Raw genomic sequence first — 15242 nt, forward strand, 5'->3', positions numbered from 1 at the left:
AATTTCCCGCGTCGTATCTTTAGTTTGAATTCTCAAACCAAGATACAACGGCATCTGGGTTAGATCCAACAGGCGTACGTCTTCGTACGCCTTCGGATCTTAGATGCAATACTTCGGCGTCCTCTGGGTGGAGTTTGCGTCGTTTTCCGCGTCGGGTATGCAAATTAGCGATTTACGGCGATCCACGAACGTACGCGCGGCCGTCACATTCTGTAACGTCGTCTATAGTCGGCTTTTTCCGGCATATAGTTAAAGCTGGTATTTTGCGGCGTATAGATAGACTTGCCATGTTAAGTATTGCCGTCGTTCCCGCGTCGAAATTTGAATTTTTTTTATTTTTTGCGTAAGTCGTCCGTGAATCGGGATGGACGTAACTCACGTTTAAGTTAAAAAAATGAGGTCCAAGCGACGTCAATTAGCGCAATGCACGGCAGGAAATTTCGGGACGACGCATGCGCAGTTCATTCGGCGCGGGGATGCGCTTCATTTAAATGAAACCCGCCCCCAACCCGCCCAATTTGAAATCCGCCGCCAGAGATACACTACGCCGCCGTAACTTACGGCGCGAACTCGCTGAGGATTCGAATATACGCCAGGTAAGGTACGGCGGCATAGTGTATCTCTGATACGCTGCGCCGATCTAAATGTATGTGGATCTGGCCCCATGGGCCCCATTTCATTCTTTTTAATGGGCCCCTAGAAAACTGATAATTTGGTGCAGATTGGTTGCTGTAGGCAACGCAGCTTGAAAACGTGGTTCTGAGCTACAAACCAATTAGAGCAAAGAGGAATAAAAATGCGCGAAAAAAGGAAAAAGTTGCCGTGGCAACCAGATACCGTTGCATCGCGTGTAATCTACTTGGTTGCTATTGGCAACAAAGTTTAGGAAAAACACAAAAAGAAATTGAGCCGAGAGGAATAAAATAAAAGAATGACAAAGGCAACGTTGCCATAGCAACCAGATACAGCTGCATTATGTGTCAGCTAATTGGTTGCTACGGGCAACAGGTCTGCTTTGCTTCAGGTTCTGTAGCTCCGCCCCTCACTTCTTATTTTACATCAAAAGGTCTCCGAAAATGAAAACCGGGGGCACAGGAGGTCATCGTCCGTGGTTCCCATAGCAACCAGACTTCCAGGTACCTTGTTGCCATGACAACAGGAACAAGTCCTTGTGCACGCTCTCAACCTCGGAGACGTTTGTTTTGTCTGGAGCATCGAGCGGTGTTAATACAAAATAAGGGGAGATCACATGCAAATAATGGAGTGCAAAAATGGCCTCGGTGTCCATGGCAACAGGACTCCAGACGCCATTTTTTTTCTTGGTCCGTCTAGAAAGACGAGTACACAAAACATTTTGGTTTGCTGATTTTTTTCACACAAATCAACACTCAGAGAATAAAATATGCGCAATAAAGTGTATGTAAAGCCAATGAATTTTGTTGTTTTGGTTTGGGATGGCGTCGGCGCCCCTGTCAGGTGTTTATTGCGTTGTATGGAGAAATAATGATAAATGTTTGGGAAGGTAGATTGTATATATTATTGTTCATTTATAAACCTGAGCCCCAGTTTCCACCTTAGTAAAAAAAAAAAAAAAAAAAAATGATTTATACTTTTTACTTTTTTATGGTTTTCTTTATGTATTGTTAACTTTGTATTTTCTATCCTATTTATTTTAAGTTTCATATTTTTTTTTACTGCTTCATTTTTATTTGTTTTACGTGTTTTTTTTTGTTTTTTTTCACTGTTTTATTCCTTTTACAATTTTATTTTATTTACTTTGTTTACTGTATTATTTATTTTATGGTTTTACATGTTTTTTTTTATTCCCAAGTGGGGATTTTGTATTAAAATACAAATGCCAAAACTGAGCCAAGCATTGGCTTGCATTTGTAGAACGACTCCCTATCGACCCCAATGGGCAAGTCTGACAAATTTGGCTTAAATTAAATTAAATACAATTATAATAATTAAAAAAAAAGGCAAAAAAAAGCAACATTAAAAAGAAAACCCACACAAACTAAATAAAACCCAGGTATACGCAAAAATCACTCAGATTACAAAAGAAAAAAAAGATCTGAAGGAAAACAGACCTCTTATTTCAGGTATGCAGTGTAAATTCTTTCAGTAGCTATAAGAGGACTGTTTTTTTTTTTTTTTGAATGGCGGGGGGTCTCTAGAAACTCTGGCCCGGATTCAGGTAGAATTGCGCATAATTTACGGAGGCGCAGGGCAAGGTTTTTGCCCTGCACCCCCGCAAATTTGATCCGCTGCCCTTGATTCACGGAGCAGAAGCTCTGTGAATTGCGCGGGCGCGCCGGCAAAATGCCCGGCGCTAGAGCACGCAATTTAAATGATCCCGTGGGGTGCGGGAATCATTTAAATTAGGCGCGTTCCCGCGCCGATCGTAGAGCGCATGTTCCGTCGGGAAACTTTCCCGACGTGCATTGCGGCAAATGACGTCGCAAGGACGTCATTTGCTTCAAAGTGAACGTGAATGGCGTCCAGCGCCATTCATGATTCACTTACGCAAACAACGTAAAATTCTAATTTCGCGACGCGGGAACGACGGGTATACGTAACATGGGCTGCCCCTGCTAATAGCAGGGGCAGCCTTGCGCGAAAACCGCCGTACGTAAACGACGTAAATTGCGTACGCAGGGCTCGCGTAACGTTGTGAATCGGTGTTAGTATGCAATTTGCATACTATACGCTGAGCACAAAGGGAACGTCACCTAGCGGCCATCGAGAGAGATGGAGATGGATATAGATAGATAAATGCAAGCCAATGCTTGGCTCAGTTTTGGCATTGTATTTTAATACAAAATCCCCACTTGGGAATAAAAATATGTAAAACCATAAAATAAATAAAAAAGTAAACAAAGTAAAATAAATAAATAGTAAAAATAATAAAACAAAACAGAAAAAAAAAAACTGGTAAAATAAATAAATAAATAAAGCAGTAACATTTTTTATAAAAACTTTAAACAGTAAAGAAAATACCAACAAAATTAACTGTAAAAAAAAAAAAAAAAATTATATATATATATATAAACAAACAAACCCACAAAGTAAAAAATAAAAATAAATAAAACTTTTTTTTTTTTTACTAAGGGGAAAACTGGGGGACAGGTTTATAAATATATATATATATATATATATATATATATATATATATATATACAGGGAGTGCAGAATTATTAGGCAAATGAGTATTTTGACCACATCATCCTCTTTATGCATGTTGTCTTACTCCAAGCTGTATAGGCTCGAAAGCCTACTACCAATTAAGCATATTAGGTGATGTGCATCTCTGTAATGAGAAGGGGTGTGGTCTAATGACATCAACACCCTATATCAGGTGTGCATAATTATTAGTCAACTTTCTTTCCTTTGGCAAAATGGGTCAAAAGAAGGACTTGACAGGCTCAGAAAAGTCAAAAATAGTGAGATATCTTGCAGAGGGATGCAGCACTCTTAAAATTGCAAAGCTTTTGAAGCGTGATCATCGAACAATCAAGCGTTTCATTCAAAATAGTCAACAGGGTCGCAAGAAGCGCGTGGAAAAACCAAGGCGCAAAATAACTGCCCATAAACTGAGAAAAGTCAAGCGTGCAGCTGCCAAGATACCACTTGCCACCAGATTGGCCATATTTCAGAGCTGCAACATTACTGGAGTGCCCAAAAGCACAAGGTGTGCAATACTCAGAGACATGGCCAAGGTAAGAAAGGCTGAAAGACGACCACCACTGAACAAGACACACAAGCTGAAACGTCAAGACTGGGCCAAGAAATATCTCAAGACTGATTTTTCTAAGGTTTTATGGACTGATGAAATGAGAGTGAGTCTTGATGGGCCCGTGGCTGGATTGGTTAAGGGCAGAGAGCTCCAGTCCGGCTCAGACGCCAGCAAGGTGGAGGTGGAGTACTGGTTTGGGCTGGTATCATCAAAAATGAGCTTGTGGGGCCTTTTCGGGTTGAGGATGGAGTCAAGCTCATCTCCCAGTCCTACTGCCAGTTTCTGGAAGACACCTTCTTCGAACAGTGGTACAGGAAGAAGTCTGCATCCTTCAAGAAAAACATGATTTTCATGCAGGACAATGCTCCATCACACGCGTCCAAGTACTCCACAGCGTGGCTGGCAAGAAAGGGTAACTAATGACATGGCCTCCTTGTTCACCTGATCTGAACCCCATTGAGAACCTGTGGTCCATCATCAAATGTGAGATTTACAAGGAGGGAAAACAGTACACCTCTCTGAACAGTGTCTGGGAGGCTGTGGTTGCTGCTGCACGCAATGTTGATGGTGAACAGATCAAAACACTGACAGAATCCATGGATGGCAGGCTTTTGAGTGTCCTTGCAAAGAAAGGTGGCTATATTGGTCACTGATTTGTTTTTGTTTTGTTTTTGAATGTCAGAAATGTATATTTGTGAATGTTGAGATGTTATATTGGTTTCACTGGTAAAAATAAATAATTGAAATGGGTATATATTTTTTTTTGTTAAGTTGCCTAATAATTATGCACAGTAATAGTCACCTGCACACACAGATATCCCCCTAAAATAGCTAAAACTAAAAACAAACTAAAAACTACTTCCAAAAATATTCAGCTTTGATATTAATGAGTTTTTTGGGTTCATTGAGAACATGGTTGTTGTTCAATAATACAATTAATCCTCAAAAATACAACTTGCCTAATAATTCTGCACTCCCTGTATATATATATATATATATATATATATATATATATATATATATATATATATTAGCCTTTATCATTATTGCTATAATATATATATTCCTTTTAATGTCTCTTTTAAGCAGAAGGGCTGTTTTACAAGGTGAGGGTTCACTTATACTATATCTATACACACACACATATATATATACACACACTATAGTTTTTGTATTTTTGGGATATTTGTTACATTATTGCTCCATACAAATTATAACATTGCACAGACAGCAAAAACAAACAAAAACAAAATAAAATAATGAAAAATAAAATAGGCAATTTAACAAAACATTAGCCAAAACTATTAAAAAAAAAAAAAAAAAAAAACCTTTTCGGCTTTATATACACTTTGACACTATATTAAATATCAAGCTAAGTGATGGGAGGGATTCTTTGCTGTAAGAGAAGTGCAGCCCTGTAAAAATGCAGTTAATGAAGTTATAGCAAGAAAGCAACAAAACAGCTCCGAAGAAAAAAATGGAAATCTGCCTGTATTAAAAAATAAATCTTATTTTGGGTGAATGCGGATGAGGAAGTCGGTATATAAAATACTCGCCGCCTCCGCCGCTCGGATCTCTATACTGCAGTCACCAATCTCTGTCATACACCGCCCCTCCCCCACCATCCCGCGTGAAAGCGTCTCAGTTGCGAGTCACAAAATAAATCTATAAAGAAGAGTGGTTTTCCACCTACCTCGGAGTTCCCCGGCAGCTCGGAATCCGCGTTGGAATTGACTTCATACAGCGGCCGGTCTTCTCCTAGAAAAAGCAGAAGGAGGCGGAGTTATTATAGAGATTTGCAGAATTCCCAGGAAAAAACATCCAATAAAGACGCACCATTCTAAAATGCCAAAATCTACAGCAAGGACCCCAAAATAAGTACCCATAGGGGGCGGTCTGTGCCCCCCCCCACCATTAGGGAGATCCCCCCCTCTACTCCTCCTGTTCACTGTTATCATCAAAAATAAAAATCCTACATTTTGGTTTGTCACCAGAAAAGGCGTAAAAAGGGGAAACCTTCAAACGCGGGGCGCTAGTTCTGGGATTCCCTCTCACTTCCTGTTTTGGTTATGGGACAGGAAGTGACAGTAAAACTTTCCAGTGGGGACACAGATGGTGAAGAAAAAAAAAAAGTTGTGCATTTAATTAAAACTTTAACCCCTCGATTGACAAATAGTTTTTTTTCTTTTGCCGTTGCGACCATCCCTGTGCCTCCATCATTCTCACCTTGACCTGTACTGCCCACAGGCCCTGGCCATATGACCTCTGACAGTGCACATGCCCCGCCCAAGAGCGCCCGCAACTCTACCCAGGGAATCAGATTGTTTACATGTTGCCATGGTAACAAAGTGTAAACAATGGGATTCCCCCTAGATGCCCTTAGTAAAGATGGCGTCAGGGCATACATGGCCCTGTTGCTAGGACACTAGTTCAGGGAGTCCCTCACTTCCTGTTTTGACTATGGGACAGGAAGTGAAGGTAAATCTACTGCCCACAGGCTCCGGCCACATGAACTCTGAAAGTGCAAGGTGAGCATGCCCCGCCCATGAGCACCCGGCACTCTATTCAAGGAATCAGATTGTTTACATGTTGCCATGGTAACAACAAAATGTAAAGAAGGGGATTTCCCCCAGTAGGGGGCTGCTGTGAAGGAGGTGCCAGGTCACCAGATGCCCTTAGTACAGATGGCGTCATGGCATACATGGCCCTGTTGCTAGGACACTTGTCCTGGGAGTCCCTCACTTTGGAGCCTACTGCCCACAGGCCCCGCCCCATGAGCGCCTGCCGCTCTACCCAGGGAATCAGATTGTTTACATATTGCCATGGTAACAACAACGTGTAAACAATGGGATTCTGACTCCTGTGAAGAAGGTATCACCAGATGCCCTTAGTAAAGATGGCTACAGGGCATACATGGCCCTGTTGCTAGGAGACTAGTCCTGGGATTCCCTCACCTGCAGTAGAGCCTACTGCCATATGACCTCTGACAGTGCAAGGTGAGCATGCCCCGCCCATGAGCACCCGGCGCCCTATCCAAGGAATCAGATTGTTTACATGTTGCCATGGTAACAACTAATGCCCAGATTCACAACCGAGATACGACGGCGTATCTCCAGATACGCCGTCGTATCTCTGCGTTGTGCCGTCATATCTATGCGCCTGATTCTTAGAATCAGTTACGCATAGATATCTGTTAGATCCGACAGGCTTAAGTCTCTTACGACGTCAGATCGTAACTGCATTTTTACGATGGCCGCTAGGGACGTGTACGCCGATTTACGCGTTGAAATATGTAAATTAGCTAGATACGCGAAATTCCTGAACGTACGTGCGGCCGACGCAGTAAAGTTAGGCTTTTCCCAGCGTATAGTTACCCCTGCTATATGGTGGCGTAAGTGCGGCGTAACAATGTTAAGTATGGCCGTCGTTCCCGCGTCGAAATTTGAAAAAGTTACGTCGTTTGCGTAAGTCGTCCGTGAATGGGGCTGGACGTCATTTACGTTCACGTCGAAACCAATGACGTCCTTGCGGCGTACTTTGGAGCAATGCACACTGGGGAATTCCACGTACGGTGCATGCGCCGTTCCGCAAAAACGTCAATCACGTCGGGTCACAGAAGATTTACATAAAACACGCCTCCCTGATCCAAATTTGAATTAGGTGGGCTTACGCCGGCCGATTTACGCTACGCCGCCGCAACTTACGGAGCAAGTGCTTTGAGAATACAGCACTTGCCCGTCTAAGTTGCGGAGGCGTAACGCAAATCAGATACGTTACGCCCGCACAAAGTTACGCGATCGTACGAGAATCTGGCCCAAAGTGTACACAATGGGATTCCCCCAGTTGGGAGCTCCTGTGAAGGAGGTGCCAGATTACCAGATGCCCTTAGTAAAGATGGCGGCAGGGCATACATGGCCCTGTTGCTAGGAAACGTTATTGCAAATGTATAATACACAGAAATGACTGACCGCAGACTTTCCTATGGGACCGGTCTGAACGTTTACCGATCTTCACGCAGCGTGGTACACGGGGCCATTCGAAAAAAGTTACAGATCCGTAAAAAATAAGTTTGGCAATAAAAAGGCTGCATCTTCGCCGGCTTTGCGTATGCTCTTCCATCGCTATGGAAACGGCTGATCCGGCCCTCCCCTCCCAGCGTTGTCAGCACTCCTTCCACTCTGTATGCATCACCAGGCGCTGTCTCAAAGCTCCGCCAACTGCTCAGTAGGCCTGACAGGCCCCTCCCTCTCACCACCCTCACTTCCTGTCTTGACATTAAACCCCGCCCACCACTCACAGGGCCTCAGGCAGTCATGTGACCAAGATATGTAAACACCTCCCGGCCAACGAGTGCAGCATAGGAGCGTGAAGCGACCTCAGCCTACAGGTCTCCATCAACAAAGCAGACTACCCGGCGCGTTTTGTCCCCACCCACTGGGGCTTAGCCATAGGCCGCTTTATGCTCCACTAATTGGCCGGGAAAGCGGCAATCCTCTCATTTTATTGCATGCGTTGCTTTTTGGATGAGCACATCAGCCCGCCTGCACCCAGTGGCGGTCCATCCATAGGGGGCACACTGGCACCACCCCCCCCATTCATGCGTTCGGCCCCCTAACCTATTTTCGTGGATCCCAGGATTAGAGTCCCACCAGCTTTGAGCAGCGCCACACAAGTTTATATTCAGGTCGCAGTGCTGCATGGACACAATAAAAAGAGAGGGATGACACTCTCCCAACCAATGAGTGTAACATAGGAGAGTGAAGCGATCTCAGCCTACATTTCTCCATTAAAAAAAAAACACCCTCCACCCCAACGCGTTTCGTCCCCACCCACCGGAGCTTAGTCCTAGGCCACTTAGCACTCCTATGTTGCACTGGTTGGTTGATAAAGCGGAGTCCCTCTCTTTTTATTGCATGTATTGCTTCTGGATGAGCACATCGGCCCGCCTCCACCCCTTTATCTTTGTGGATCCCGGGAATAGAGTCCCCCCCAGCTTTGAGCGGCGATGCAAGTTTATATTCAGGTGGCAGTGCTGCAAGGACACAATAAAAAGAGAGGGATGCCACTCTCCCAACCAATGAGTGTAACATAGGAGAGTGAAGCGATCTCAGCCTACATTTCTCCATCAACAAACCACCCTCCATCCCAACGCGTTTCGTCCCCACCCACCAGAGCCTAGTCCTAGGCCACTTAGCGCCGGTTGGTTGGGAAAGTGGAGTCCCTCTCTTTTTATTGCATGCATCGCTTCTGCACCCGCCTGCACCCAGTGGCAGTTCATCCATAGAGGGCACACGGGCGCCACCCCCCTATCCAGGTGCCCCTGCATGTAGATTAGGGGGCCAGACGCATGCGTCTGGCCCCCTAATCTACATGCAGGGGCACCTGAAGAATTTATGACAATGTGGGATTTTTTTTTTCCTTTTTTTGAAGCACGCGATTAGAGCCAGAGGCTCGGAGGCAGAATTGGTGTGACAACAGCGAATAATTAATTCGCTATTGTCACACAACTGGGTGGGTCCGGGGCACAGTGCTCTGCGCCCCGAGCCCACCCCTTTTTTTGTAAGCAGATTAGAGCTGATTTACCGACACATTGGTGAATAAAAAAAAACGTTGGGGCTTTTCACATTCACCGTCCTGGAAATGGAATTGGCACGATGGGTATTTCGGGTTACTATAAATAAATACACCCCCCCCCCCGACACACGATATTCTCTACACACTGTACATGGATCAGATAACACAACACAGATACCGATACTCACTACACACAGCACAGACGGGGGGACACAATCACAGAAACCAGATCTAACAGATTCCACATTTTTTGGTGTTTTATCACACACGCTACAATCTGATTCTACAATTTTTTTTTTTAGATCTTCCACCATCAACTATGTAGTGCCAAAGCTGGCCTGATTGGATACAAAATTGATCGAGTTGGAAAGATTAGGTGAGCCCTTATGTATGGATTGTATAAAGATTGTAGATAACGATAAGATATAAAATAACAAAACCAGCTTTTGCTGCACTATTCACCTTCAATCTCATTGCAGTAATTTGTTCTGCCACTAGGTGTTCTCAAGTCTGATGGTCAGCATCGTGCTACCCCTCCTCCATCCCGGACGAGCCCCCAACCTGTGACTGGACAGTGAAAAGAGAAGCAGCACAGTGATGAGCTCATTTCTCTGTCACTCTGCACTCTCCTCCAACTAATTGGTTCCTTGTGCTGCTTATCCTCAGGGTCACCGATAGGGGGAGTACCACGGGTCCTCCTGTAGGGGACCTGGACAAAAGCGGGATTGGTGCAGCTGGACAATTGCAGAACAAACAAAAAGAACAATTGTAATAAATACATTGTAAAAGATAAATACAAAAGTATGAAATACACTGTAATAAAAAATAAAGTAATAAATAAAAGAAAAATACATTGTAATAAAAAGATACAATGTAATTTTTAAAAAAATGTAATAAATACACTGTAATAAAAAAAAAAATACAATGCTTTTTTTATTTTCTACTTTTTTATTATTTTATTTAACAAAAATATGTAATAATACACTGTAATAAAAAAATAAAAAGGTAATACATTTATAAAAAAAAAAAAAAATACATTGTAATTAAACAAAAAATGTAATATATACACTGTAAAAAAAAAAATACATTATACCGGTAATTAAACAAAAAATGTTATGAATATATACACTGTAATAAAAAAAATAAAGAAGTAATGAATAAATAAAATGCATTGTAATTGAACAAAAATTGTAATAAATATATACACTGTAAAAAAAAAAAAAAAATGTAATAAATAAATAAAAAAATACATTATAATTAAACCAAAAAAATGGTATGAATATAAAACAAATAAAGAATAAAAAAATACATAGTAATTAAACAAAAACATTTTATAAATATATACGCTAATAAAAAAAGTAATAAATAAATTAAAAAAAAAATACATTGTAATTAAACCAAAAATGTTATAAATACAGTGTAATAAAAAATAAAGAAGTAATAAATAAATTAGAAAAAAATACATTGTAATAAAGAATAAATTGTAATAATAAAAAAAAAAACGCTCTTCATGATCACAGAGCTCCATATGGCGCATGCTCGGACTCCCCCAGTGCTGGGTTGCAGTGCGCTCTCCTGTACAGATCTATACAATATTAGACAGAGGAAGGTAGAAGCGGTCTGTCCGGTTCTGCAGCGTGGCGGGATGTATGTACGCCCCGAGGCGGCTTTATATCTCGGGGCGGCAGAACACCTTCTTATATACCATCTCCTCTGAATGCGCCTCGTCCCGCTCACAGGACTTCCCTTCCTCCCCCCTACAACTTTCACTGTGCCGACAGCTTCTCCACCGCAAACCAGTCCCGGTCCTCAATATTCAAACCGGCACCAGCGTCTGCCGCACGGTGACTGCAGACCGCTGTCCAAGCTATGTACAGGAAACGGTTGACCCCTCCCACCAGCCATGATCTGCCTGCATTGCATAGAGATGCACCGAGACCCAGTGATGACATCACCAGGACTAAAATAAGGTATAGAATGAAAACAGAAAAGCTTTATTTAAAAATGTCATTATGTTGATTGGAGGGGAGAGGAAATTCCCCACATCTTCTCATATTACAGCCAAAAACATAAATGTATTTTATTGGGATTTTATGTGAGAGACACAAAGTGACACATAATTGTGGAAGGAAAATTATTGATGGTTTTCAAACTTTTTTTATTATTATTATTTTTTAAAACATTTTTTTTTAAATAAATATGTGAAAAGTGTGTGGGGGGGGGGATTTGTATTCAGCCCCCTTTACTCCGATACCCCCAACTAAAATCTAGAGGAACCAATTGCCTTCAGAAGTCACCCAATTAGTAAATAGAGTCCACCTGTGTGTCATTTAAGCCCAGTAATAAATACAGCTGTTCTGTGAAGCCCTCAGAGGTTTGTTAGAGAACCTTAGTGAACAAACAGCATCACGAAGGCCAAGGAACCCACCAGACAGGTCAGGGATAAAGTTGTGGAGAAGTATAAAGCAGGGTTAGGTTATAAACAAAAATCTCCCAAGCTTTGATCATCTCACGGAGCTTCTGTTCAATCCATCATCGGAAAATGGAAAGAGTATGGCACAACCGCAAACCTACCAAGACATGGCCGTCCACCTAAACTGACCGGACCGGGCAAGGAGAGCGTTCATCAGAGAAGCAGCCAAGAGGTCCCATGGTAACTCTGGAGGAGCTGCAGAGCTCATGGGGGAGAATCTGTCCACAGGACAACTATTAGTGGTCTCTCCACAAATCTGCCCTTTATGGAAGAGTGACAAGAAGAAAGACATTGGAGAAAGAAAGACATAAGAAGTCATGTGGGGGAGGGGACACAGCAAACATGTGGAAGAAGGTGCTCTGGTCACATGACACCAAAATTCCACAAAAAACGCTATGTGTGGGGGAAACTATCACCCTGAACACACCATCCCCACTGTGAAACATGGTGGTGGCAGCGTCATGTGGTGGGGATGCTTTTCTTCAGCAGGGACAGGGAAGCTGGTCAGAGTTGATGGGAAGATGGATGGAGACAAATACAGGACAATCTTAGAAGAAAACCTGCAAAAGACTTGAGACTGGGGGGGGGGGGGGGGAGGTTCACCTTCCAGCAGGACGACGACGCTAAAGTACAGCCAGAGCTACAATGGAATGGTTTAGATCAAAGCCTATTCATGTGTTAGAATGGCCCAGTCACAGTCCAGACCTAAATCCCATTGAGAATCTGTGGCAAGACTTGAAAATTGCTGATCACAGACGCTCTCCATCCAATCTGACAGAACTTGAGATATTTTACAAAGAAGAAGAATGGAGGAGAAATGTCCCTCTCTAGATGTTCAAAGCTGGTAGAGACCCCCCAAAAAGACTTGTATAGAAAGGGGGTTCTACAAAGTATTGACTCCGGGGGGCGCCATACAAATGCCCCTCCCCCTCACACTTTTCACAGATTTATTTGTATCATTTTCCTTCCACTTCACAATTATGTGACACTTTGTGTCTCTCACATAAAATCCCAATAAAATACATTTATGTTTTTTAGTTGTAACGTGAGAACATGTGGGGAATTTCAGGGGGTATGAATACTTTTTCAGGGCCCTGTACTTTGTAGCCACTTCTAGGGCTCGTGTACACTGGCAGCTCCTAAACTCGAGTTGGGCGTTTTTCAGTGGTCATACAGCCCTTTGAAGGGGCGGGGGGCAGGAAGAGGTGACCAAAGGCACACCCTATGGGGAGAAAATGCAGTCATACAGCAGGGATGCTAATTACACTCTTCGGTATACAAATGTGAGATGCAATCATAGGAATAGAGAAGAGCGAGAATCACGGCTGACGTCATTAGAAGAGGAGTCAATGTGCCGCCCCGGAGTCTATAGAGCTCTGCCGGGTCCTGACTGCACTTCATTATCCTGAGGATGATGGGGATGGAATGGGGTCCAGCAGCTGCAATCATGCGCCAGGAGACGTCCCTTCCTCTTCACAGCACGCCGTTATCGCTTCCTGCGCAGGAAGAGGCCTCTCAATACTGCAGCCTCGATAAAGACGAGTCTATAAACCACAAGCTATAGATCTGTCTGATCTCCGTCTTCGTCAATTGTCCGCACAACAATGGCGGCCGGCTCTGTGCAAGGCTCCACTTCATTCGCTGACACCTCCTCCCCAGGAACAAATCACTCGCTTTGTTCTACTAGAGAATAAAAATCCGTCCATTACAGAATGTGCGGCTCCTGCTCAGTCTCATCATATTTCGCAGATCACCAGGATTTAGATGAGGTGGCTGCGTTAGTTTTCTTTTTCCGGGCCCATCTACTATAGAGAACATATGCATTATCTTTTGTTGCAATACAGTGGAACCTCGGATTGCGGTTAACGAGCGTTTCGCAAAACAAGCGCTGTATTTAAAAAAAAACTGACTCGGTTTGCGAGTGTTGTTTGCAACACAAGCAGGATTCAGGCCAAAGTGGTGTGCAGTACCGCGTTTGGCCTGAGATAAGGGGGGGGCACCGAACAACAAAAATGCTCGGAAAGACTCCGTTGCCGAGTCTGAGGTTTGCCGAGGTCAGCCAAGCTGTCCTCGGGCCTTTATGTGCGTTTCCGAGGCTCTCCAGTGCCCCCCACCTCTGGCCACATGCGGTATTGCATGCCATTGAAGACAATGCGGAACAATTTATTTTCATTTCCATTGACTTCTATGGGGAAACTCGCTTTGATATGCGAGTACTTTGGATTACGAGCGTTCTCCTGGAACGGATTATCCTCGTAATCCGAGGTTCCACTGTATTCACTTTCAATCCTGAGATTTCCCCTGCAGTACTACTTTTCTGCCACAAGAGGATGACCAGCATCGAGCAACCCCTCCTTCCATCCCGGACGAGCCCCCAACCTGTGACTGGACAGTAAGGATGAGCTTCGCGGGGGGGGGGGGGGTCGCAAACCCCATGTGAAGAGCCCGCCAAGATGTCGGCGCTGCGCCAATCACAGGCAGTGAGACATTTCCCGATCTCTGGAGCCGCGCATTGGGACAACGTCTCACCGTTTACGATTAGCGCAGCGCAGTGCCGACTCTGTAAAAGGATGTCAGCTGTCTCTAACTCTGGAGGTTCTCATTAGACCTAAGGGGACCCGGGACTTGGCTACAATAACGAACCGCTGAAATCTGATTGGATGGACTTCTGTACAGTGAAATTTCACGACAACATCATAAAAATAAGAAGTTTATCTTTTCTACTATAAAGTTTACAATGTTGACTTTTCTTATCTGAGGACAAGTTTGAACTTCCTGACCCGGGTGACCCGGGACAGCGACAAGCAATGCTGAGCAAACATCGTAAACTGAAGATCGACATTGACCTGAATACAGATTAAATGATCGTTTCACCCGGTTTATGGCCCATGTGACAAAACAATAATGTTCCTTGGTTTGGTAATCTTGCATAACAAGAGCAATAAATATTCCGGCGGGAGCCGCTACTTATCACCGCGCTGAGGACAGCCACAGATGTAATGCCGCGTACACACCACGGAACAAACTCAGACGGAATTCCGCTCAAGCCGTCTCGCATACACACCGACACACCAAATTCCGACCGTCAAAAACATGGTGATGTACAACACTACGACGAGCCTAGAAAGTTGTAGTTCGGTGCTTCCGAGCATGCGTGGAATTGTTTCCGAGCATGCGTGTTTTTTTTCTCCGTCGGAATTCCATACAGACGACCGTGTTCTCTTTCTATGTCTGTCTGAATTTCTGATGGAAAAAGTCAAAATTGTTTATTTATTGTAGGTTTATCAGTTTGTACATTGCAGCATTTACTTCAATTGGCTTTAGTTTTGCCAATTGAAGTAAATGTTGCAATATACAAACTGATAAACATACAATATAAATATTATTCCGAAAGGTGTTTACGGATTCCCTCTATCTATTGCATAAATGGATCGATTTGTCTACGCCTATAATTAGCTA

At 43.5% G+C, this 15242-nt stretch overlaps 1 protein-coding gene across 3 annotated transcripts in view; it reads right to left on the bottom strand.

Annotated features, from left to right (window-relative positions):
- Nucleotides 1-15242, bottom strand: part of ANO5 (anoctamin 5) — a 97845-nt gene that overhangs the window by 55129 nt on the left and 27474 nt on the right. For all 3 annotated transcript variants that reach the window (XM_040327904.1, XM_040327903.1, XM_040327902.1), the window contains exon 2: nucleotides 5430-5494. In XM_040327904.1, the coding sequence (XP_040183838.1) occupies nucleotides 5430-5494 (65 nt within the window). The remainder of the gene's footprint in view (nucleotides 1-5429; nucleotides 5495-15242) is intronic.

The sequence above is a fragment of the Rana temporaria genome, chromosome 11, assembly GCF_905171775.1.
Source record: "Rana temporaria chromosome 11, aRanTem1.1, whole genome shotgun sequence".
NCBI lineage: Eukaryota > Metazoa > Chordata > Amphibia > Anura > Ranidae > Rana > Rana temporaria.